The 23,630-nt window shown below is 37.9% G+C and overlaps 1 protein-coding gene across 5 annotated transcripts in view; it reads left to right on the forward strand.

The window, feature by feature from the left end:
- Positions 1-23,630, forward strand: part of lyst (lysosomal trafficking regulator) — a 166,916-nt gene that overhangs the window by 92,050 nt on the left and 51,236 nt on the right. For all 5 annotated transcript variants that reach the window (XM_017722809.2, XM_017722807.2, XM_017722808.2 and 2 more), the window contains 7 exons: positions 1,745-1,918; positions 4,288-4,437; positions 6,276-6,413; positions 6,732-6,930; positions 10,529-10,657; positions 18,201-18,807; positions 20,918-21,098. In XM_017722809.2, coding sequence (XP_017578298.1) covers positions 1,745-1,918; positions 4,288-4,437; positions 6,276-6,413; positions 6,732-6,930; positions 10,529-10,657; positions 18,201-18,807; positions 20,918-21,098 — 1,578 coding nt within the window. The remainder of the gene's footprint in view (positions 1-1,744; positions 1,919-4,287; positions 4,438-6,275; positions 6,414-6,731; positions 6,931-10,528; positions 10,658-18,200; positions 18,808-20,917; positions 21,099-23,630) is intronic.

A 23,630-nucleotide genomic window follows, 5' to 3' on the forward strand; every position in this document is an offset into this window, starting at 1 on the left:
AGAATTAGATCTCTGATATTAAGGTTAACACTTTTTGGAACTGCATTTAATTGTCACATTGTCACAGTGCTATTTTTTTACCTGTTGAAATTACTTGAAATTTATATGCATGCAAAGATTTCATGATATGAAAATTGTCACCAATATCAGGTTTTTTTAAGTAACTTTAAATTCCAGTAACTGATAAAACAGGCCAATTTTAGGCAAATGAGCAATACCAAAAAAAAAAATTCATGCACCCTTAATATTGGAAGATCATATCTGCCCACCAATACATCAAGTGTGCCCTGCTCTGTCAGTAACGTTTCCTGTTTGACTCCATGACCATATCAGGCCCATATACAAACAGTTTTGTTAGTCTGTTTTTTTTTTTTGTTTTTTTTTTTATTTTTATAAAGTCTCCTAAGTTCTAGGTTTTAACCAGATGGGTGTGAAGTGCAAATCCAAAGTACTATATAATATTTGGCTAACATTATGGTAAGTTCCAAGACATTTTAGCTAAATTACACTAAAATGCCAAGCTGGTCCCAGATACAGTATTAACAAGTGTTGGATATGGTCAGAGATGTTCTGCTGAGGAGAATTGCCTATGAATATCATCTTGCAAATGCTTAATAATTTTTATACCCAAATGTGCCCATTGTCTCAACACAGAGCAGCAGGAAATATTTAGAAGTTCCTGTTATACTTTTAGAAGTGTCTAATAGTGCCTTATATACATTCACTCTGTTAGTGAGCACAAATTGCTTTACTCATCCGTTTCTCATTAGTTGCTCAACTTGTAAATCCAGTCAGCACCCAGTAGCTGTAATGCAAATGAGTGTCTGACTACCCAAAACCAGTTTTGAAAAATGAAAGATACAAGTAAGTTTAAAATGTATAAAAAAATGTAAAAGTTCCTGCGTAAATGCCTAGGAGTGTCTAATAAAGGACAGAAATCTCCCCTAAACAAACCCCAAATTTCAATATAATGCCACACATTTAAGCAGGACATTGTTCATTCCGTGTTTTTATGCCATGTAACTAACTGGTACTTTTTACCCCAAAAATAGCTAATTATTGAGAAGTTTGTACCTTATACTTATCCAGGTAACATTTCATTATGTATTAGTTAGATTGCTTTAGAATTTACCATGATGTTGCCCAAGATAAATATGTAGCTCTTTGGAGTTTTTGCCTCGCACTTACCCATTAAACACAAGAATTTAAGGGACTATAAAAGAAAGCATACATAATTTAATAAATTCTTACAGATCCTGTAATACTTAAATTATGAAATATAACACACAACTGTTATACTCCATAATTTAACTGTTTAGGGTCTAATTTGTAAATTATAAATCTATCTTTCTTAAGTTATGTGCTATAAAATTACCACAACCCTTACCAAACCTTACCAAACCTTTGAATGGTATTGAATGACCTATACATTTGTTAAAAGTAATTTTTGTAGAATCAAAGAACTTGAGAGATATTTTATGTTTTGTTGAATGTTCAAATCTACTCTTGCAGCCTAATATGCCTCTTAAGTAAAATCCCAGTAACATAATCCCATCTCATCCCCTGACGCTGCATTCTCTATTTCATAAGATTAGTTTTTTTTCTAACTTTTGTTAGTTGCTGGAGCGGTGGATAATCATTGTATAAATATGTTGAAAGTTCTTTCTGTTTCTGTTACTGGTCAAATTTAAGGTCTTCCACTTTCCCATTCCTCTCTCTTTTTCTCATGGTCTCTTGCTCTCAGTCAGTGGAGTTGAGTGATTGTGAGAGGACGCAGGCACTGGCTCTGCAGGTGCTGTTATCCCTGGTTAAGTACAGTCAGCATCGCTCACACGAGATGGAGTGTTACCATGGTTACTCTATGATTCACCAAGTCCTCATCAAGACCAAGTGCATTGTTGGATATCATATGCTTAAGGTGAGCGTGTGTTGTAATTCATTGAACCCAGTTGCAAGAATCTGTTTCATCCATGATGGAAGAAATTATGGCGCATTCAGGTGGTACTATTTTAAGGCTATAAGGAGTTTTAGTATTGTTGTTTTTTTTTTAATAGTGATGGCAGCATTAGATTTTTAATGGAGCTTCTAATGGCTCAAGTCAATAGGTGGCATGCTGTTGAACCTAAATTAACACAGGACTGAGTGGAATATGTTATAAAATTTCTTTGATGGACCTTTCAGTTATTGTTTTATTTTTACATGGATGGAAATAATGTGTGCATAATAATAATTGTGCTCTGATCTTTGGTATTACAGTAGGTGGTGATGCTGTCAAATGCAGACATGAAGACATATTTTGTAAATATGTTTAAAATTGTTTAGTGATTAACTGAAATGTTCATTTGTACCCCTCGTTCGTTGTTGTTTATATGTTTAAATGCCCATGAAGATGTTTAGATGCCCATGAAGGTCAGTTAGAAATGATCTAAATAAGGAGACTTGTAATAGAATATTGTGTTCTGTGGTGTTTCAATACCACACTATTGAACATAGTTACTTCATCTTAACACAAGCCATGAATAATAATCTTTAACAAGTTTTAAATATGAGTCTTTAGTCTTTAATAAGTCTTTAACAAGGTTGCTGTTGACATAGCAACAAGGTTGGAATGTAACTGATTGCAAGTATTGGGTATATACTATAGATTCAGAATACAGAAATTAAGTGTCTCTACATATTGAAAAGGCACTATGCAGAATGCAGTAACTTTTGTTAAAAATGTTTTAAAAAAATTTAAAAATACAAAAAAAAACCCCAAAACATACAATCTTTGAAAAAAAAATACAAATGTTTGTTTATTAGCTGTTTATAATCAAGGCATGTGTACCAAACACTCATTGGACTCGCATGGCTTCTTTTCAAGCCAAGAAGTTTGTGCTGAAGCATAAGTAGACGGATAAGCCAATGTGATGAGCTAGTTATTAATCCAGGCTGTTAAGCTCTTCTAAGGGAGAACTGAACTGAATTGTCTCCTCAGTAGTAGACATGCCAATGTTCTAGTGATAAGCTTAGCACAACTTCAGTATTGTGCTGTGTGGTGTTGTGTGTGTATTTTATGGTGTAAGGTTACACACACAAACTGATTAGATTAAATTAATTGAAAATCACATAGCTTTATCTAACCATGGAAAACAATACACCGATGTGCTAAAACATTATGACTACCTGCCTAAAATGCTGTTCGTCCCCCACACGTCATGAAAACAGCTGTGATGTTGACTGTATAAGGCCCCTGTAAGTGCACTGAGGTATCTGGCACCAAGACACATTAGCATTCAGGTTGAGATCTGTGTCATTTGGAGGTAAAAGCAACACCTTGAACTCCTTGTCACATTCCTCAGATCTTTCCTGTACAATGTGTGAAGTGTGGCATGGCAAATTATCCTACTGAAAATGGGCTCTGCCATAGGCAATACCACGGACATGAAGGGGTGTACCTGCTCTGCAAATATGTTAAAGTAGGTGCCACATGAATGTCTGGACAAAGAATTTTCAAGCAGAACTTGAAGCTCCCGGCATCACACTCCCTCCACCAGCTTGTATTCTTCCCAGAGTGCTTTTGGCAGTGGACAGAGGTTAGCATGGGCACTCTGACCAGTCTACCGCTATACAGTAGAGTTTGATGCAGTGTGTGTTGTGACATATTTCTAATGTAACTATCATAAAAAATTTACTATCACAGTAGCCCTTCTGTCTGTTCAGATCAGCATTTGTTGCTCTTGCACATCTGTGATCCTTGAGCATCCAGCATCTGTGTCTGTAATCCTTGGACATCCAAACCACTGGTTTGTGGTTTCGAACAAGCCTTGTCATTTTGGTCATGCATGAACCAAGTCATCTAGCCATAAGGAATTGTCCCATCAAAGTTGCTTAGGTCTTCAAGCCTGCCAATTTCCACCATGTCCAGCACACTGACTACGAAAATCACCTGTTTGCTTACTGTATGATATATTCCAGACGTTGACATGCATCGTTGTTCTAAGATAATTATTGTTTTTCGTTTCATCTGAACATAATGTTTTGGCTCATCTGTGTAGGTTTACTGTAGGTTTAAAGTGTCAAAGGATGTTTGTGCCCTTTAACCCTTAACCACTAATTAATTTATCAAAATTAATCAAATCAACAGCATCAAATTTCATTGTTAGATTTTATCAGCGCTACTATTTTTCCGTATTCCAATAATAAAAAGAAAACATGTACATGAAACTTGAAGATAGTAACTGAACTGTTCCACATTTATCTGGCACCATCCTGTTATATTAATCAAGTCCATGTGTGCATCGGTAGACTCTGCTGGACGGCTGCTGCAGTGCCTCAATCCTAACAGTAGGGGAGGATGGCCAGTGGCATCTGGATACTGAATCCACTGCAGTAGTGCAGGACCTCAGGCTGCTCTCAGAAGTATTACTGGACTGGAATATATGGGCCAAAGCTCAGGTGCATATGCTTACACACACATACGCACTTCAGACTTGATACTGTGCTTTGAATTTGTACACTGTATTTGTGATAAATTTATGGCATTGCATTAGCTGGAAATCACTTTTATGTATAATGAAGATCACCATCAATGGAATGTCCAATTTTAAAGATATGTTTGAATGATCGCAGGATAAATATGGAAACAGTCCAGTCACAGAACGTGAGCAGCTGTGACTGCAAATGACTTAAAAGATCAAACTTCAATTTTTAGTGTTGTTTAAAAAAAAAAAAGTACAATGGAATTGATAATTTATCATTAATTTATTTGATAATGCATCAATTTTGACTGGCCTAATTTAAACACACAACAAATATTTATTGGCAGTTTTATTTATTAGATTTTTATTACCTGTTTTATTACCTGTTGTTACCTGTTTTAACTAGTCAACTGTGCAGGACTTCTGCACACATGAAAAGCACTATATTAATAAAATTTGATAATTGAGTTACTAACAATGGTATAGCCATTCAAATTATTTATACATTTATCTCCTTTATGAACAAAACACTTCAATGCAATAGTTTTTTTTTATTCAGACAGGTAAGAGAATGTTGGTTATCAAACTAAATGTTGGCAAGTTACCCCTAACATGCAGCAGCAGAGTATAGAAAGAAAGCAGGAGAATCAATCTGTGCATCTTGCAAAAGCTTGCCTTTGTTAATGTCAGTCAAATGGATTTTTCCTGTTATAGCAGGTGGTTTTTGGCCATGTTGAGTGGCTAAATTGACCAGAATCTCTGCAATAGTAGGATGTGTGGCTGTTGCATGTCTTCCTCTGTTTTGCTGCTCTAATTTGAGGTGATTAGTCTTAATTGTCGGTGCCATCTAAAGAAGTTACTTACTGAATGGTCTTAGCTTCATTTGCGCTTGAGAAAAAAATGAGGCTGTGCTGGTTTTTGCTGTCTAGAGCTGTAGGACATTTATTTGGGAATTTAGCTCTGCACAGCAGATTAATTGTGTGCTTCAGTAATAAGGGGTTTTGTGCAACTTAAAATCTAGTTTCCTAGAAAAACTTGAATATGATGTCTCTCTCAGTAACGTAAGTTGATAAAAAGTCATTTAGATTTTTAAGATGATGGGTAAAGAAATGTTTCAGTTAAAAGAATGCAAAGTGCCTTTTTCTATTGGTTGTGTTCCTACAGTTTTTTAATAGAAATCTTTTTAGTAGAAATCTTCTTAGTAGAAATTAGTAAAATTCTAAATCAAAATGAAAAAATATATCTGAAGATTTTAAAAAAAAAGTTTTAGAACCTTAAATACAGTAAACCCCTGAAGTTTGTTAGATACTTGTATAGCAGTTACAAATACTCAATAGTTGCTTTGTACTTTAATATTAACATTCACATTGTTAATGTGTGCAACAAACCATTTTATTTTAATCCTGTTTCATTGTATTACAGAAGACGTCCTAACCCTAATCAGTAGCATTGACATATAAAGACAACTAAATAAGCAATCACTGCCTAGCAATTATTATGCTACTTATTAATATCCAACATTGCACTGTATTCTAGGCAGCTACTGTACTGCAAAGTGCTACTTTTATTTGTTTAAACTGTTTGAAAATTCCTTATTGTTTGAGCTTTTCTTGACTAATGAAACAATAAAAGTGATTCAAAATTATTTGGAATAAATGTTGTTACATTACAGCACAATAATAGTTCAGAATAGTTTTTCTTCCTCTATGAAATTACCATATCAGAGATACAAAGATAGATGAATAACATTTTAAATCTAACTTTGAAGGTGCTTAAAACACTTATACCATACTGTATGTTTTTTGCCTTTGGCAGATTGGAGTCTGGGAGACACTACTGGCTGCCCTGGAGATCCTCATCAGAGTGCACCATCCACAGCAGACGTTCAACATTCGCCAACTCCTCAAAGCTCAGGTTGTGCACCGCTTTTTGCTCACCTGCCAGGTTCTGCAGGTAAGACACCGCCCGCCTTTACGTCACTGATCTTCTTTGAAATTGTTGATTCATCCCCATGTCTAAAATGGTGGAAATTATTTTCACTCATAAAGCAGGTCCAACATAGCATGCAATGGAAATATGTTTGTGTTTAGTTGGAGCATCTACTTGTGAAGTGGGTGAAGAGCAACCTCTTTCATGACATTTGAGAGAATTTTAATAACTGTTAACAAACAGAATATAGCTCCAGTTTCTGATAAGCAAGACAAGCATGTTAAAACATTACTATTCTTGTATTTTATTTTTGCAAGCTCTTTTCTTCATACCTTCCCTTAGGAGAATCGGGATGAGCACCTTACATCCATCCCACAAGAAGTTTGCCTCTCCTTCATCAAAATCATCCAGGAAGTATTGGGCTCTCCCCCTGACCTTGACTTGCTGCGCCTGCTCTATAACTTTCTGCTGGCTGTACATCCACCTACAAACACATACGTGTGTCACACCCCATCCAGCTTCTACTTCTCTCTGCATATTGGTGAGTGACTTGATGGCATAGATAGATGGTTAGAGATACAGATGACAGCGTCAGAAATATCCAGGGGCAAAAAATGGAAATGTTCCCATATTTAACTTCTTTGCCCAAAACAAGTTACAGGGGCCAAACGTGGCTCAAAATAACATGTTATAAATATAATAAATCAAAATGAGTTAACTTAAAAGTGTAATAAATCAGTGATACTATCGGACTAAATAAAACAGCTGACAGCTACGTATGTTATATGAGAAGCTGCTGCAAATGCAGATGTCTCCCTCTGAGAGCATTCACCCTTCTAATTCTGTGATTCAAATTTAATGGAAGAGACATTAAGTATACACTGCTTTACGTGTCTTTTTGATTGATGTTGAGATTAAATTACTAGAAGTTATTCTGATGCTATTTTGAATATTTTGCAAAGTGTCCACATTTGCCTCTACATTTCAGTAATTGTGGAAAAATTGCCTTTTTTAAAATGCATTCATTTTTGCACTGGATAGATAGAGATGATGAGCAATGTGGAGGGACATTTGATTTTTTTTATTTGATTGAAGAGAAATTGATTGTTTGGCTAATTGATCAGTATATTGATAGTAGTCCTGGGTTACATCACATAATACTGATTCTTAGCTTTAGCAATATTAATAAATAATGAACATTGTCTCCTTGATATTTAACACTTAGTGATTCATGCTGTATTCTGATTGTACACTTTATACATGGTTTCCAGGACCTAACAGTTAACTGTGTTTTGAAGAGCTTAGTACTTAGCAAACCTCCTTCAAACAGAAATCACAGCTTTGAAACTTGTTGAACTGAGCTGTGAGTCTTTCTGTGCAGAACACTTCTAGTTCTCTGATGATTCTTGCATGCACAGCCTGTTTAGGTTCTACCCACAGATTTTTTTAATGATGTTCAAGTCAGGAAACATTGAGGGCTATTCCAAAAGCTTCATCCTGCTTTTCTTGAAGTTCATGGTGGATTTGAAAAGACATTGTCCTGTTGTAGGAGCCTGCCTCTTTTTGTGTTTAGTTTCTTGACTGACATTTGCTTCCAGAATTTGCTAATATTTAGTGGAATCCATTCTTCCATCTACCCATGTCTTGAGACATTGGCTGTCACATGACCCCAAAGCATCACAGGTCCAACCCAGTGCCTAACAATTGGCAATGTGTTCTTTTAATTAAATGCTGCTTCTTCTTTTGTGATTGTGGCCATTAATACTTCGTCAGTTCACATACTATTTATTACATGTTGTTTTGCGTACATCAGACAATGACCTTTGTGATTCGGTGGCTGGTAGAATTTCCTTCTGATGACTCTTCCATGCAGCAATGCTACACAGCAGAAGAGTGCACCACCACTCCTGTCATCTTCCCACAGGTTATTTGCAGGAGGGTTGTGTTGTGGCCAGCATATGAACAGGTCTCACTGAGAGTTTTTGTGGTCTTCCAGATCTTGCCTTAACTTTCAGTTTCCCATATCTGCATTTTGGAGAGTGGATATTTTGATTTTTAATATTTGAACTCAACAGTAAGACATATACTTCTATGTTCAGTGCTCTTTCAGATGCTATGCCCCCAAAATCATTGACATGCATTGCCAAAGCAAACACTGGGCTATCAAACTTGTTTTTTAGACCTTTGTGGCCATAAAACCCTTCGCAATAAAAAACGCATAAAACCCTTGCCATAATACAATGTTAGAGCCAACACAGCAAGTGATGTAACATTAGCCAGGTTGAGGCTTCACAAACAATGTCTGCAATTACTCCTGTGAAGGTAACTAGTTGGTTTCACAAACATCAGCAATCGGGACAAACAAAACCCACCGGTTGGGTCTGTTACTGTTACCCACCTGTCAAGCAGAACAGAGCAGCAACCTCATACCTTATCATGCTTTTCAATGCTCAATGAATCAGAAATCAGCTTCTTTTTCGCAAGCTTGTTGCTCAGATATTCTTGTTTCAAGTCAAATTCACTTACATTCCTGTGCCACAGCTTCTTGCCTGAATTTTCACATTCTACCTTAAATAGTGCAGCAAGTTACATTACACCACTGCAGCTTCTTGTTTGAGTTTTCATGTTCCATCCTAAATGATGCAGCAGATACAATCTGGTGCCTCAGGTGCCAATATAGAATCACTGCATAGGTTAAAATGTAAATGGAAAATACAGAATGGAAACCACCTTCAGCCTCATTAACTTTTGGAGGTCTCTCGACTGTCTCACAGTCAACTCCAGAAGGACATTCAGACACACCAATGCCAGACCTATGAACGTCTTTCTCAGTCTTTGTTCCTATATTAATAAGAACAAATGATTAAATATTTAAAAAATAAATCCAGAATAAAATCTAGAATTTGTTTTAAAATATTTTTACACTGCCCTCCACAAATTGTTGCCACCCTGGTAAACATGGGCAAAGCTATAACAAAACATTTTTTAATGCTTGTACTTTTGATTCTTCATTCAAAATATTAACCAAAATCTAACCTTTATTTGAAGTACAATGATTGAAACATAGATCTGATCATAAAATAAATAGTTTCTCACATCTATATGTGCCACAATTGTTGTCATCTCTTTATTTAATACTTTGTGCAGCCTCCCTACAAAGATATTTGCTCTTGGTCTTCTCCTTATAATGCTTAATAAAACTGAGGAACACATGTCAAGAGATCTGACATAATTCCTCCGTGCATACTCTCCTCTTCAGGTCATCCCACAAGTTGTCTGGGGTTTAGATCAGTGGACTGGGATGGCCTGGGCAAATCCTTGATTCTGTTGTCAGTGAAATATTTTTGTGTTAGTTTTGAAGTGGCATTTGATCATAGTCCTGCTGAAAAATTCAGACTATAGCCCAGTTTAAACTTCCTGGCTGAGGCATTTAGATTTTGATTTTATTTGCTACCACCTGATGGAGTCTGCAATACTATTTATTCAAACAAGTTGTCCAGGGCCTTTGGGAGGAAAGCAGCCCACATTATCACAGATCCACCACCATACCTCACATTAGGGATGATGTAATGTTCTGGCTGGCTATCTTTGTGTCCAAACCTACCCTCTTGCAAAAAGTTCTGTTTTGATCTCATCTGACCCTAGAACACAATTCCACTGAAAGTTACAGTAACAATTTGCAAACTGTAGGGAACAGTATAAGCGTGTTTACTCTTCTGTGTAGCTTGTTAACATCTGTGGCTGGTTGAAACGTTTTTTTAGCTGTTTTATTGTATCAGTTTTCTGATTTGTGCTGCTCAAAAACCTTTTGTAACACATCACTGCTGTATTCTCTGGTCTTTCTCATGATGGATGACTAAGGTATTTTGGCCTGTGTTTTCATCTCAAATTTATTCCCTGGTCAAACAAAGTCATGTCTAAACATGAAAGTGTTTAGGCACTGTATATTAGATTTTGCTAATTAGTTTTCTTTCTGGAAAAGTTTGTGTCTGATATTTGTCTCTTAACATTTACCATTTATCTGTAAGTTTTCCAATTGTAAGAAAAGAAAATATTTTTTAAGAGCACAGTAGGCATTTTTGTGTATTTTGGTATATGAAGTACATTATTTATGTTTATCATTAATATTTGCGTCTCAGATGGAAAGCAGTACCAGGAGAAGGTTCAGTCCATGATGTACCTGCGCCACTCCAGCAGTGGGGGGAAGTCTGCCTGCAGCTCTGTGCTCTCTCTGTCCCCTACACCTTTCACTGAGATGCAGTCTGAAGGTATTCCACTGGAAATTTCACTTCACAGCAGGCAAACCCAGCATATTAGTACACCATAAGTCATAACACAACCATGTCCATAACACAACTTTTTAAATTATTTTAAATCTATCTCACCACTGTACATTAATACCTATTGTGGTCTGCACTTGCTGCTCTGCATGTCCACGGCTGAAAGAGCTGGAGCAGGATGCTACAGTACATTAAACAGGCAACATGAACTGTGATGTTAGTTTCCTGACTAGTTTCAGCCTTTTACAGTGGAGATCCTCCTTGTGTCTGGAGAATCGATCTTTATTCAGTTATGCAAGCACACAAACGGACAGACCCAAGGAACCGTTGACATAGTTGTGGTTAAATCAGCCACATAGCACATAGCTTGGACAGTTGCTAATAATAGGATCAGTAAAGCATAGGTGTGACAGAAGTGATATGTAGAGACGGACAGAAATAGGCTGAACAAAATGTCCAGAATGTCCAGGGAGCAGCTTCCACTTCTGCTTTTTTCCATCAAACATGGAAGCTGTTTTTCATAGACCAAAAAAAGAAAAAGAAAAGAAAAACGTCGCTGCATTATATAAACCATTTGTGAGCTGTCCTCATAGTTGTTTAGAGTTAGATTTTACAGCCCTGAATAACTATTTTTTTCTATAGCATGTTTAGCAAGTGTTGTCACAAAGCAACTTCACTGAAATCTGGGTCTTAGCCTATAATAGGATCCTGCACTGGCATGAAATTAAAGCTTGAACTCAAAAATATGGATTATCAGAGACACTTCCTCATGCGTGCACAAACTCATGTTTAACAGGATTAACTATGAGGACGAGCTTCTGGCACTCTAGGGGCAATTCTTGGTGGGCCGCTGAAAGAGTCAAATACAGAGAAATACATGGTTGTTTCTAATGGAGACCACCTTGTACAAATATGTGCAAATTGTGTGAATACTGGAGCGCTTATTTCTAGACAGGTTAGTGGCGCACTGCATTCTCAGTGTGTGCCTGTTGGCATCCAGAATAAAGTAGTGCATCTGTTTGCATACTTTGGACTGAGAGCGCGTCAGGACTGGGAGCGCGTCACTACGAGCGACTGGGAGCGCGTCACTACGAGCGACTGGGAGCGCGTCACTGCAGCAACGTTTTTTGTGCTATCAGCTTCTAAATCGACAAAAAGCGGCAAGTGGCTGAAATATCATGGCTTCTGCTGGTTGTTTCGTCTGCGCAAAGTGTGGCATGTGTAGTTTAACGCCCTTTTCTGCCTCTAGCGATAGTGGCTGTGTTTGTGCCAGCTAGTTAGCCGTTTGGCGGAGAAGGTAGACCAGTTAGAGGTGCGCATCCTGGGGTTATTAAGGGATAGGCAGCCAGATGCAGCGTTAGCAGCTCCGGGTGCCCTAGGTAGAGTTAGCATCCCCTCGACTCCGGCGTTAGAGCCCTCACAGTGGGGCGAATGGGTGACGACTCGGCGGTCTAGCCGGAAAGCTAAGGCTAATGCTAACGCTGAGGCCAAAGCTAGCCCACCGGAACACCACACTCCTCCGATTCGCGTGTCAAACAGGTTTGCCCCGCTCAGTGAAGCACCCACTGTGAAGCCTGTTAAAAGTACTCTGGTCATAGGAGACTCGATTGTTCGACACGTGAAGTTAGCTACTCCTTTAGGGGCACCAGCGGTTACAGTTAGATGTTTATCGGGAGCCAGAGCGCCAGACATTAGTGGCAACCTTAGACTCTTAGCTGATAAGAGATATTCGAGGATAGTCATTCATGTAGGGGCCAATGATGTAACTGAGGTAACTAAGGCTAATATTAGAGAGGTGATTAAACAGGCCCAGATGATGTCCGATGCCGTAATCTGCTCTGGCCCCATCCCAGTGCGTCGCGGCGCTGAGGCCTACAGCAGGCTTACGGCGTTAAACTGCTGGATGTCCAAGTGGTGTTCCGAAAATCAAGTGGGCTTTATAGACAATTGGTTGCGTTTTGAGGGCAAGCCTGGTCTTATAGGTAGGGATGGTGTCCACCCCATGCGGGAGGGTGTTGCCTTACTTACATGCAGCATAGCACATAGTCTTTTAGTTAGTTGGCAGAGTAGTGTAAACAGCTGCTGACAGTCCAGAGCCGGGACCAGGCCGCAGACAGACAGGCTAAACCGACCATCTGCGATCCGCCTTGAGGCGTCACCCAAAATCAGCTTTATAGAGACTGTGTCTTTGCCCCGATTTAAAACTAAATTTAATCATAGAAAAACTCAATCGGTCCGTTTAAATAACCTAATCAACATATAGCCATGTTCTGATGATAGCACTAACAACTTAGATCTAAAACCTGGACTACTTAATATAAGAACACTAAACTCAAAAGCAGTCGTTGTAAATGAAATTATAAACGATCATAAATTTGACTTTTTTTTTGTCTTACTGAAACGTGTGTTAGACCGGATGAATATTTAGCTTTAAATGAAGCCACACCTGTAGGCTATAATTATGCACATAGGCCAAGATTATCAGGCAAGGGAGGTGGAGTCTGTATAATATACCAAAATACTCTCGATATCAGTCAGAAACAATGCGACACTTTTACTTCCTTTGAGGTCCTTTCTATTCACGTTACAAATCCAATCACAAAAAAGAACGTGTTTTCATTATTTAACATTTACAGGCCACCAGGGCCCTACTCTGAATTTATAAAAGAATTTAGTGACTTCGCTGCAAACCTGGCTGTGTGCAACGATAAAGTAATAATTGTAGGAGATTTTAATATTCACTTTGAGAAGGTAGATGACCCACTAAAAAGGCATTTACCTCAATCCTAGACTCTGCTGGTTTTACCCAAAATGTAACAGGCCCTACACACTACTGCAGTCACACTTTAGATTTAGTTTTGACACTAGGTCTTAACATAGACATGCTTAATATCCTACCGCAAACCACAGCAATCTCCGACCGTTACCTAATTTCATATGAGCTACGACTTAGCCATAATATACATACGTCCCCTCGTTATTCAACAAAGCGCTCAATAAAACCTTCTACCGCCCTACAATTTATAGAAAATCTCCCAGAGCTATCAACCCCTGTCTCCAGTCCATCAGACCCAATGGAACTAGGTTTACTAACCGATTATTTAGAAAATACCTTACGATCCACTTTAGAAAATGTGGCCCCACTTAAAATAAAAAGAATAAGGCAGAAAAAGCTCGACCCGTGGTACAACGATAAAACCCGGACCTTAAAACAAACAGTTCGGAAATTAGAGCGGAAATGGCGTCAAACCAAACTGGAAGTGTTCCACTCTGCTTGGAAGGACAGCCTTATAGAGTATAGAAATGCTCTCACTGAAGCGAGCTCAGCATATCTGGCCTTGCTGATGGAGAATAATAAGTATAATCCTAGAATACTGTTTAATGTGATTTCCCAAATCACAAAAAATCAGGCAGGTACTGAACCAGAAATTCCAGCAACTCTCACTAGTGAAGTTTTTATGGACTACTTTAATAATAAAATTGAAAATATTAGACAACAAATTCAACCCACAGTATTAAATTCAAATCCAGCTTGGCTGTCATCTGACTTGGCTGATATAGAACAAAACACAGCTGTAGAAAAGAGCCTGGAAACTTTTTACCCACTCCCACAGCTAGAACTAGAGAAGATTATCTCTTCTGCAAATTGCATAACCTGCATACTCGATGCAATTCCATCAAAATTACTCAAAGAAGTCCTGACAGTTATTATAAACCCTATTTCAACTATAGTAAACTCGTCCCTTAGTCTGGGCCATGTATCCAAAACTTTTAAACTAGCAGTTATCAAACCCCTGATCAAGAAACCAAATCTTGAGGTCGCCGTTTTGTCTAATTACAGGCCTGTTTCTAACTTACCGTTTATATCAAAGATCTTAGAAAAAGCTGTGGCCCAACAACTTGGTTCATATCTACACAAGAACCATATATATGAAAAATTTCTATCTGGATTCAGGCCACACCACAGCACTAAGACAGCTCTAGTTAAGATGACTAATGATCTTCTTCTTGCCTCTGATCAAGGCTACATATCTCTCTTAGTGCTACTTGACCTTAGTGCGGCTTTCGATAAAATAGATCACAATATTCTCTTAGAAAGGTTAGAAAACATGGTTGGAATCACAGGGACAGCCCTATCATGGTTCAGATCTTACCTATCAGAATGTTAACTAGTTCGTTAGGGTAAACAATTTATCTTCCAATTATTCAAAAGTGAGATTTGGAATTCCGCAGGGGTCTGTTTTAGGACAATTATTATTTACACTATACATGTTACCGTTAGGCACAGTTTTAAGTAACCATGGCGTAAACTTTCATTGTTATGCAGACGATATTCAACTGTACATATCAGCCAAGCCTGATGACAAATACAGGTTAAAGAAAATGGAGGACTCTGTAAAAGATGTGAAAGACTGGATGTCACGTAACTTCCTCCTATTAAACAGTAACAAAACAGAGGTTCTCCTTCTGGGTCCAAAATTAGCAAGAAATAAATTACCAGATTTAATCTTAAATCTCGCCGACTTTCCAGCCACACCTGGGTGAGCAGCAAAAAATCTTGGTATTATAATTGATTCAGATTTATCATTCGATCGACACATAGGCAGCATCACTAGGACAGTTTTTCTACATCTTTGCAACATTGCCAAGATAAGAAATGCCTTACATGCACTAGTACATGCTTTTATTACTTCTAGGCTAGGCTATTGTAACGCACTACTGTCAGGATGCACGAGCAGGAATTTAAATGAACTCCAACTAGTGCAAAACGCCACAGCCAGGGTCCTCACTAAAACTAGAAAATTTGATAGTAGTCCAGTGCTATCATCACTTCATTGGCTGCCCATTAAATTCCATATTGATTATAAAATCCTTTTATTGACTTATAAAGCCCTACATGGTCTTGCTCCCGAGTACTTACAAGACCTTGTTTCTCATTATGAGCCATCACGACCACTCAGATCACAGAGTCCTGGCTTATTAATAGTCCCCAGAATTCAGAAGGTTTCAGCTGGGGGAAGAGCTTTTTCTTATAAAGCCCCCAAACTCTGGAATGATTTTGTCAGTCAAGCGAACCGAAACTAAATACCGGGCGTTTGTGATATTCCGCCCGAACATTTTTTTCTCAAAAATAATATACGCTAATTAAATTAATTATTTTCAAAAGCTGAGCCGCATCAGAGGGATCAAAGAGCCGCATGCGGGTTGCCGACCCCTGGCCTAGTGATCTGACCATAGGATCTGACACTTCTCTTGATCTGACATGCGCAGGTTTCACTGTTACCAACACCAAGGCCTAGCCTACTAGCCATTAAGCCAGTCAGAAACAGGGCGGGGCGGGACTTGCTTTGACCAAACAAATTGATAGATTCAGTAGGAAATCCTGGGAAATACACCTGCGAATTTTTTTCCACTGTCAACGCGAAACGTATAAACTCAGCCATGGAACACAACTATATTAAGCCTATATTAAGGGGAAAATTGAACTGAATAGTAATTTTAGGGCTGTAGTATTATTTATAAGTTTGTTGCACTGTAACTGTTTCAAAATATTTAAAATAAATGGTGCATAGTTTTCTATTATATTTTTAAAAGGAATGAATGTGTCCTTGTTCATGTCATTTAGTCAATAGTTAGGCTACTAATCAATTCCTAGTTTACTTTGGAGTATTGTTATTGCCACCTGCTGACCGTTCTTGGCATGGCTGTAGTGTCTGTAGTCTCCTATACTATAGAAGCAATAAGGTATGTGACTAGTTAAAAACAGGTATGGATTCCTGAACAGGCCTGCCAGTCCCAAGAGTTCTGGTAATCTGCACAAGCTTCTGAAATATAGGCTTATATTGGGTTTGTTTATCTCATGTCTGAAAGTTGTTCATGTATTTCAACAAAATTCAACACAATCTATCATTGAAGGGACTGTAAAATTCTTTGACAGTAATGAAGATCAGGGTTATACATAGACGTATATCTGCGCCCAGGGGCCAACAAGTTATGTCTTAAGTGTGTCGCATACATAGCACCCCCACCCTGCTCACCTCCCGAGCAGAGAAAAAAAGTTCAGGCTCAGGAATTTTTCCCACTATCTCCCCTGAGTGCAATGGATAGGCAGGGCAGCCTTAAAGTGGTACATTTATTTTCATGATCATATAATGAAAGTTCCCTGTAGCAATAGTTTCAGAATACAGAAATAGTCTTTTAACAAATTAACAAATGTTTTTATTTTTACTTGGGTGGTGTTTCTTCATAGAGTAAAACAACAAATGAAAATAGACAAATGAGTACATTCTGAAGTAAAAAGAGTGGAAGAATTGAATTATCCTGGTTTGTAATTTGTCTGAATTTGTATTCAACCACACATGCATTTCATTTTATTAAAAAGAGAGTGAAAACAAAAGTGACTTAACACAAATAGCTGCAAACTGATGTAGCAAACTGATGTAGCAAAGGATTTTCGGTAACACTTTAATTGAAGGCTGCCTACATAAGGACTTCATGAAGCATTCATAAGCACTGAATAATGTGTTTATGGAGCACTACTTGAACATTTATTAAGTGCTTATGTCGGTTCTCGCAACCTGACATAAGAAGTTTTATGAAATAAATGACATTGTACTGACATAATAAGAATAAATGTTGAACATATTTACAGCACTAAACCTATTTAAAACACTTTACATAACTATTTATGTCAGCATTCTTAAGATGACATTGTACTGATATCAGGTTAAATATGCCTGGAAACTACCCCCTCTTCCCTCCATGGCATGGATAAGATGATTGATGCAATTATGTATAGTGTTTTAAATATGTTTATTGCTGAAAATATGTTCATTTATTCATATTATGTCAGTATAATGTCATTTATTTCATAAAACATCTTATGTCAGGTTGCAAGAACCGACATAAGCACTTAATAAATGTTCAAGTAGTGCTTCATAAACACATTACTCAGTGCTTATGAATGCGTCATAAAGCCCTTATGTAGGTAGCCTTCAAATAAAGTGTTACCGGATTTTCAATGCACTTCAGAGAAACCAGAAGTTACAATAAAATAAAAATAAAAAATAAAAGTCCGAGTGCAATAAAGATGTCTGATATGGTCAGTGTAAGTTTCAAAGTTCACTACACAGTCTATATATAGAAATAAAGCTTAAACAGTAGTCCCTTTTGAATTAATTAGTTTTGTGATGTCGGGCGAACACAACACATTTACATATATGCTTCTTCAGGCCACACCAGTAAGCCACAGTGATTACATATTTATGGTCTAAAAGGTACAGTAATAAAAAATAGCCTGAATAAAAAGAGGATGGACATGTGAAAATTTATTATTTTTTGGTCCACACAAACATTATAAAAATTAAAATGCAAGAAAATTGTTATGGTAAGCAATAATGCATCACTGTACAAAATATAGACACTTCCCTTTATTGTTTTAGTGCTTACAGAGCATTTTAATGGAGTTTGCTAGTTTATTTAACACCCTTATGTTGTATCCGTAAACTAATTAATTATTTCTGCCCTACAGTGCACCAGCCTCCCTCTTCAGAACGTGGAGGTGATGACCTCTCCTTACTTCCTCCCAGCTCCACTCCTTTTTACTCATCCACTGCCTTTGTGGAAGGCAGGGTTCGCCAAGACTCAGCCAAACCACGCAAGCGAGATCAGGGAGCATCCCTGACTAGCCAGCAGACTAGCACAGAGACACTGAAGCGGGGTGAGGATGAGCACCTTCTTAGCAGCTGTGAGTCAGCCAAGACAATCTGTGACACTCAGGACGTAGATGGGGTCGAGGAGGCCTTTCGCACCCATTCCATCAGCCTGGAGGAGGAGCAGGAGCCAATAGACAGCTCAGCAGAGAGCAGTGCCGTCACAGAATTGGAGGGTCATGCACATTTGGCTGTAGAGGATACACCACATAGGCCAGACAGCCTGAAAGGTATTCAGTCCTTTCAGAGGAGCCATAGCGACCTGGCCAGCTTGGGCCTAGCCTTTCCTGCACATAACGGCTCTCTGGCAATCGCTCGCTGGCCCAGTGTGTCTGACCGCAGTGCTCCATCCGATGACTGGGAGGGCTACACCTACTCACCTGGCTATGAGAGGGCACAGAGCAAGACTGATTCCACTAGTGACAGGTAGGAGGGTACCCTGTCTTTAAATCCTCAATTCTTGCTTGTAGCAAGACATTATTAATTCTGAAAAGAGCTACAACTATCTAGTATTATGTTTGATTAACACCTTCTTCTTCTTCTTCTTCTTCTTATGTATTAATGATGTTTGAAATACCACATGATGATGGAAAAGCATAATTGATAAACAATTATAGTTATAGCAAGTATTATAAAATGCTGTACCTAAGATCCTGCTCAAGCTGACCACACAATCAGAGAAAACTGCATCTTTTCAATGACATTATCCTAAAAGCTAAAATCAGCTTTTTGGTCAACTCTTTTCAGTAACAATAGCCACGTTTACATGTAGCATAATCGTTAATAATCTGACTAATAGCTCAATCGGAATATAATAGATCTTAATCTGTAATCGGAAAGTATTCGATCGGATTGGCAAATGTCTTTTAATGTAAACATAGTCAATGTCTGCTAAACAGTGTAAAATATTTACAAAAGCAATGTAAAAATTTACACTAATTGCCATGTCTAACCATGTGCTGGCTATGTAAAATGAGTCATTATACAACACTTAGTTCTGACGTCACATTCTGAATGGTTAAGATGCGTTCTTTCTGTGATATTTGTGATACCAGCATTTTTTCACAATAACTATCATTCTGCTAAGGACACATTTCAAACAAATGGCACACTTTTCGTTGCAGTGTCCATTACAATTCTAAGTTGTTAAGTTTCTGCTTCAGCACATATAGTGGTGCTTGAAAGTTCGTGAATGTTCTACATTTCACAGAACACACTGAACAACAGTGATGTGCATGGCAAGGTTGCGAGGAGTTTTGCTGCATCTGGGCAAGGATGGCTTGCAATCATTGATAGAATAGTGAATTCTGAATTATACCATCAGCTGCAATCAGCAACAAAATAGATGCATTTAATTTAAACTTTTCAAACTTACCAAAACTGTAACATGACATGAATAGCAGTCCCCCGACAGACGAAGAGTACGGAGAAGACAGAAAATGGTTCCACTTTATTTCCTTTGTACACTGCCTGTCTGTCATTTTTATAATACCTTTTTGTTTGGCTTGTCTCGCTTTATTTGTTTGCCTTATGTACTGTCTGTCGTCTGTATTTTTTTTGTCAATTTTCGGGAGGTGTGGTGGCAGAAACTAAATGAACTAGAATTCGCCAGAAACAAAATACAATTCAGCATGTGTTCTAAAATGCCTTACAGACTGACTGAAAAAACAGCTTTCAGATTGATGAAAGTGAGTATTGAAAAAGCTGAGCCACACCTGCCCATTGCGGATAAGACTTGCCTTTTACAGATTGAGACTGAAAACACAAGTTGTTGTGATTACATGCTTGTTAAGTCGGAACAGTGGCCATTGTTTAAAGGAAAGCAATGTCATTGTCCTGGTGTCCTTTTTTTTCTTTTCTTTTTTTTTTTTATTTAAAAAAGGGAAATTATGTTACCTATAACTGGAACATGGAGACATGCACTGCTAGCAAACAATCGAACAAACCATAGGGGAAATACCTCAAATCATTTTTGTAAAAAAAAAAAAAAAAAAAAAGGATCCCCAGAACTCCTTTCACCCCACTCTAACTGCGTCCAGGTCTTCATTGAGGTCACACAGACTTTATCAATGTGCTTTAGGGCATAGAATGACATACTATGAACTATAAAAATGAGCATAACTGTGTGCAGTCTCGTTAGACAACAGGATCGGTGTTCACAAACTACTTCTGGAGTAGGAGCGCTGGTTTAGTAGTGGCATTAGGGAATGTATTTTTACAGAAACCATCTGGGTCCTTTTGAGTGACTTTTGTATTCTGATGTTCATAAGCAGCATTAACTTCACAGCTCCAGTTCTAAAAGGAATAAGCAAAATTTGGCCTCCAAACATTCTTTTAATTCTGGCACTCTTGCTCCAGTTAATGTAATTTCTGCACAATGAGTAAAGCATGTGTTTATGTGGCATATTTATTTGTGCTTCTGTGGCTCCAATAACCTTTTTATGTCAACAAATATAGCTACAGATTTATGTCAGTATTTTCTTTCTGGCAATTTTGTTGTGCAGTAATTAGATTTTTTTTCCCTTTTTTCCCTCAGGTCTGTTACAGAGGACTGCTTGATACTGATCTGCTGTGGGTTGTATGATCTGCTGAGAGGTGTTCTGCTATTGCTGCCAGACCTCATGCTGGAGGAAGTGATGGACAAACTGATACAGCCAGAGGCCCTGATTGTACTGGTCAACCACTCTTCCCCCCTGATACAGCAAGGGGTCATGAAGGTCAGCCAACTGTACTTTTTTTCAAGTCCTTTATTTACTTAATAGATAATTAAAATAAAGCTGGGGGTGGTTCTTAGATGCAACACAATGTGGACGTGGACGTTTCTGAGTCATTTTTCTAAATTTTAATTCGTAACGTAATTTTGATGCAACTCAGAAGGTGGAAACTGGAAGAGTGGAGTTGCAGCGCCCAGACAGTCTGTGGCATGCACGTAACCAAAACACCAACTGGAGGAGCGAGAAATCTGACCAGCACCCTCCGCATTTAAAGCTAGTTTAGGTCAGGAGTCGACAACCCAAATGTTAAGAATATCCATTTTGTCCTTTCAACAAAAATCAAACAGTCTTGGGAGCCACAACATTTAATGTCCAATATGTTTCAGTATGTACTAATGTCCTAGTATAGGCTAAAAAATATAAACAAAAACGCAGATTTACTTTGCTCTGCTTTAAGCTGTAGCTAAAGCCACTTTCTTCCCATTTATGACAGGAAACTTTTCTTCAAAACTAGAATAGTTTCTTCTAAAATGGCTCTCAACATTTGAATGTTTTACGAGTCTAAAATCAACTTCTTATTCACCAGTGTCTTGTTCGAATTTTCTTGTTCCACCTTAAGTTCTGCCTGAGGCAGCAGGATGCAAATATGGCACCATTTAGGTTGAACAAGGATATTCGAAAGAGAAGCTGACTTCATCTTTGCAACTTTTATTTGTTTGACAGTCTCTCGCTGCAGATTTAACATACCAGGAGACCAACTGCGGTGGTGAAATATGCGAATAAGTTCATTCGTCTACAGAAGTTAATCTTAAATACAAGTACAAAAAGCTAGGCGAGACTCGCTGCATTGCTGTGGGACCTGCAGTGTGCACACCAACCTTCAGGGTTGTAAGGTGGTGAATTAGCAGCGTTTAAGACCGTCTATTATTAAAGCTATATTAGAACAATCAGCAGAGCTTTATTTTACTGCAAAGGAGGATTTTTTTTTCTTTTCTTTTTTCTTAAACTAATTTTACTATAGTGCAGCACCAGGTCAGTAAAACAGCCATATGTTGCCGACTCCTGAGCTGGCGTATGGAAGCACTTTGGCTTCTGTGGATTTGCAGGGAAAAGGGACCTGGACAAGAATCACACTACATACAATTTGTGTCACACTGAACTGAAATATTTTGAAAATGACAAACATTAGAAACCATATTACACATTTCTGCCCGTTTTCCATCTGGTTGTACTTTCTGCCAACCAGAGGACCTTCGAGAAAGCAATGTCAAAGCTTCCACCCAACTCTGAAAGGCACAACATGCAACATGGAACAAAATAGATGGTACAAAGTGCAAATGTGCAGATGTAAATGTGCAAAACAAAACAATACATACAATGATTAAAACAGACATTAGATACAGTAAACTAACTGGACAGTGCAGTGCCGACACAGCACTCATTTCTGAGCATGAGGTGGTGAGAATAAGGTGCAAAGATATTTAACATGCTGTGATATGAGTATTCGCAGTCAGTACACAGTTCACAAAATACACAAGTTTTTTGCTCTGATGCATGTGTGAGACATTTTGACTTCTAAAAATCAATCCACGTTAATTTCTTATTTATGATTGACACAATGACACAATACACTAGGTGTACACTGTCAGAAAAAAAGATGGTAAACTGTCTAATGTCTCTGAACTATCAGAATTCAAGTTTGCTCTGTACTAGAAGCTGTTTGTATCACTCAAATTGGGAAAAGTTACCTGTGCAGCTGGCTGATTACATTGAATGAAGATAATTGTCAGAATTCAAATATCAGAAATCTGATTTTCCTATATTTGTCAAATATTTCAATATATGAATTTGTTTTAAAATTGTTTCATGGCATTAAAAAATTAAACATCAGATTTCTGTTCAAGTCTTCAAAGTCTTCAAAAGTTGGTGTCATGTCTCCTAAATCCATCAGGGGACATTCAGCCTAAATTTTCAAGTGCTCTCAAAACCATGCAGTGTTTGGGTTGTGAGTCACAAGATGATTGTCAAAAAAGGTTCATTAGCTTATTCTGACAAATTTTGTAGAATGACTTTTCCACAGTGTTCCCATGCCACTGATATTCCACTATCGTTGTAATCTAATGACAGTGGCTGCACAGAAAAAGCGAGGACACTTGTTGCAATGAATGTCGAAGTAGTAAAAGTAACTAGTAGCTTTGTAGCAGTTTAGCTATGCAGCTTCACTTCCTTACAGATAGGATTATTAGACATAATTATAAGATTAAGACTAAGAAGCGTCCATGTTCAGAAAAAAATTGGATTGTCAGAAAAAGTCATCTGAAGCAGACCTGTTACATTGTTTCGTATTCTATTAGCGTATAAGAATGTGAAAATATTAGTAATTATTTGGCCTGGACCACACTAGGAACTGCTGCAGAGGTAGTGTTAAACATTTTAACATTTTCTAGGTAAATGTTTGTTTTCATTAGAATATTTGAATGTTAAATTTTGTTTTGACAGCCCTTTGAACCAATACTATACTGTGTGGAATGTCAA

The sequence above is a fragment of the Pygocentrus nattereri genome, chromosome 5, assembly GCF_015220715.1.
Source record: "Pygocentrus nattereri isolate fPygNat1 chromosome 5, fPygNat1.pri, whole genome shotgun sequence".
Lineage (NCBI taxonomy): Eukaryota > Metazoa > Chordata > Actinopteri > Characiformes > Serrasalmidae > Pygocentrus > Pygocentrus nattereri.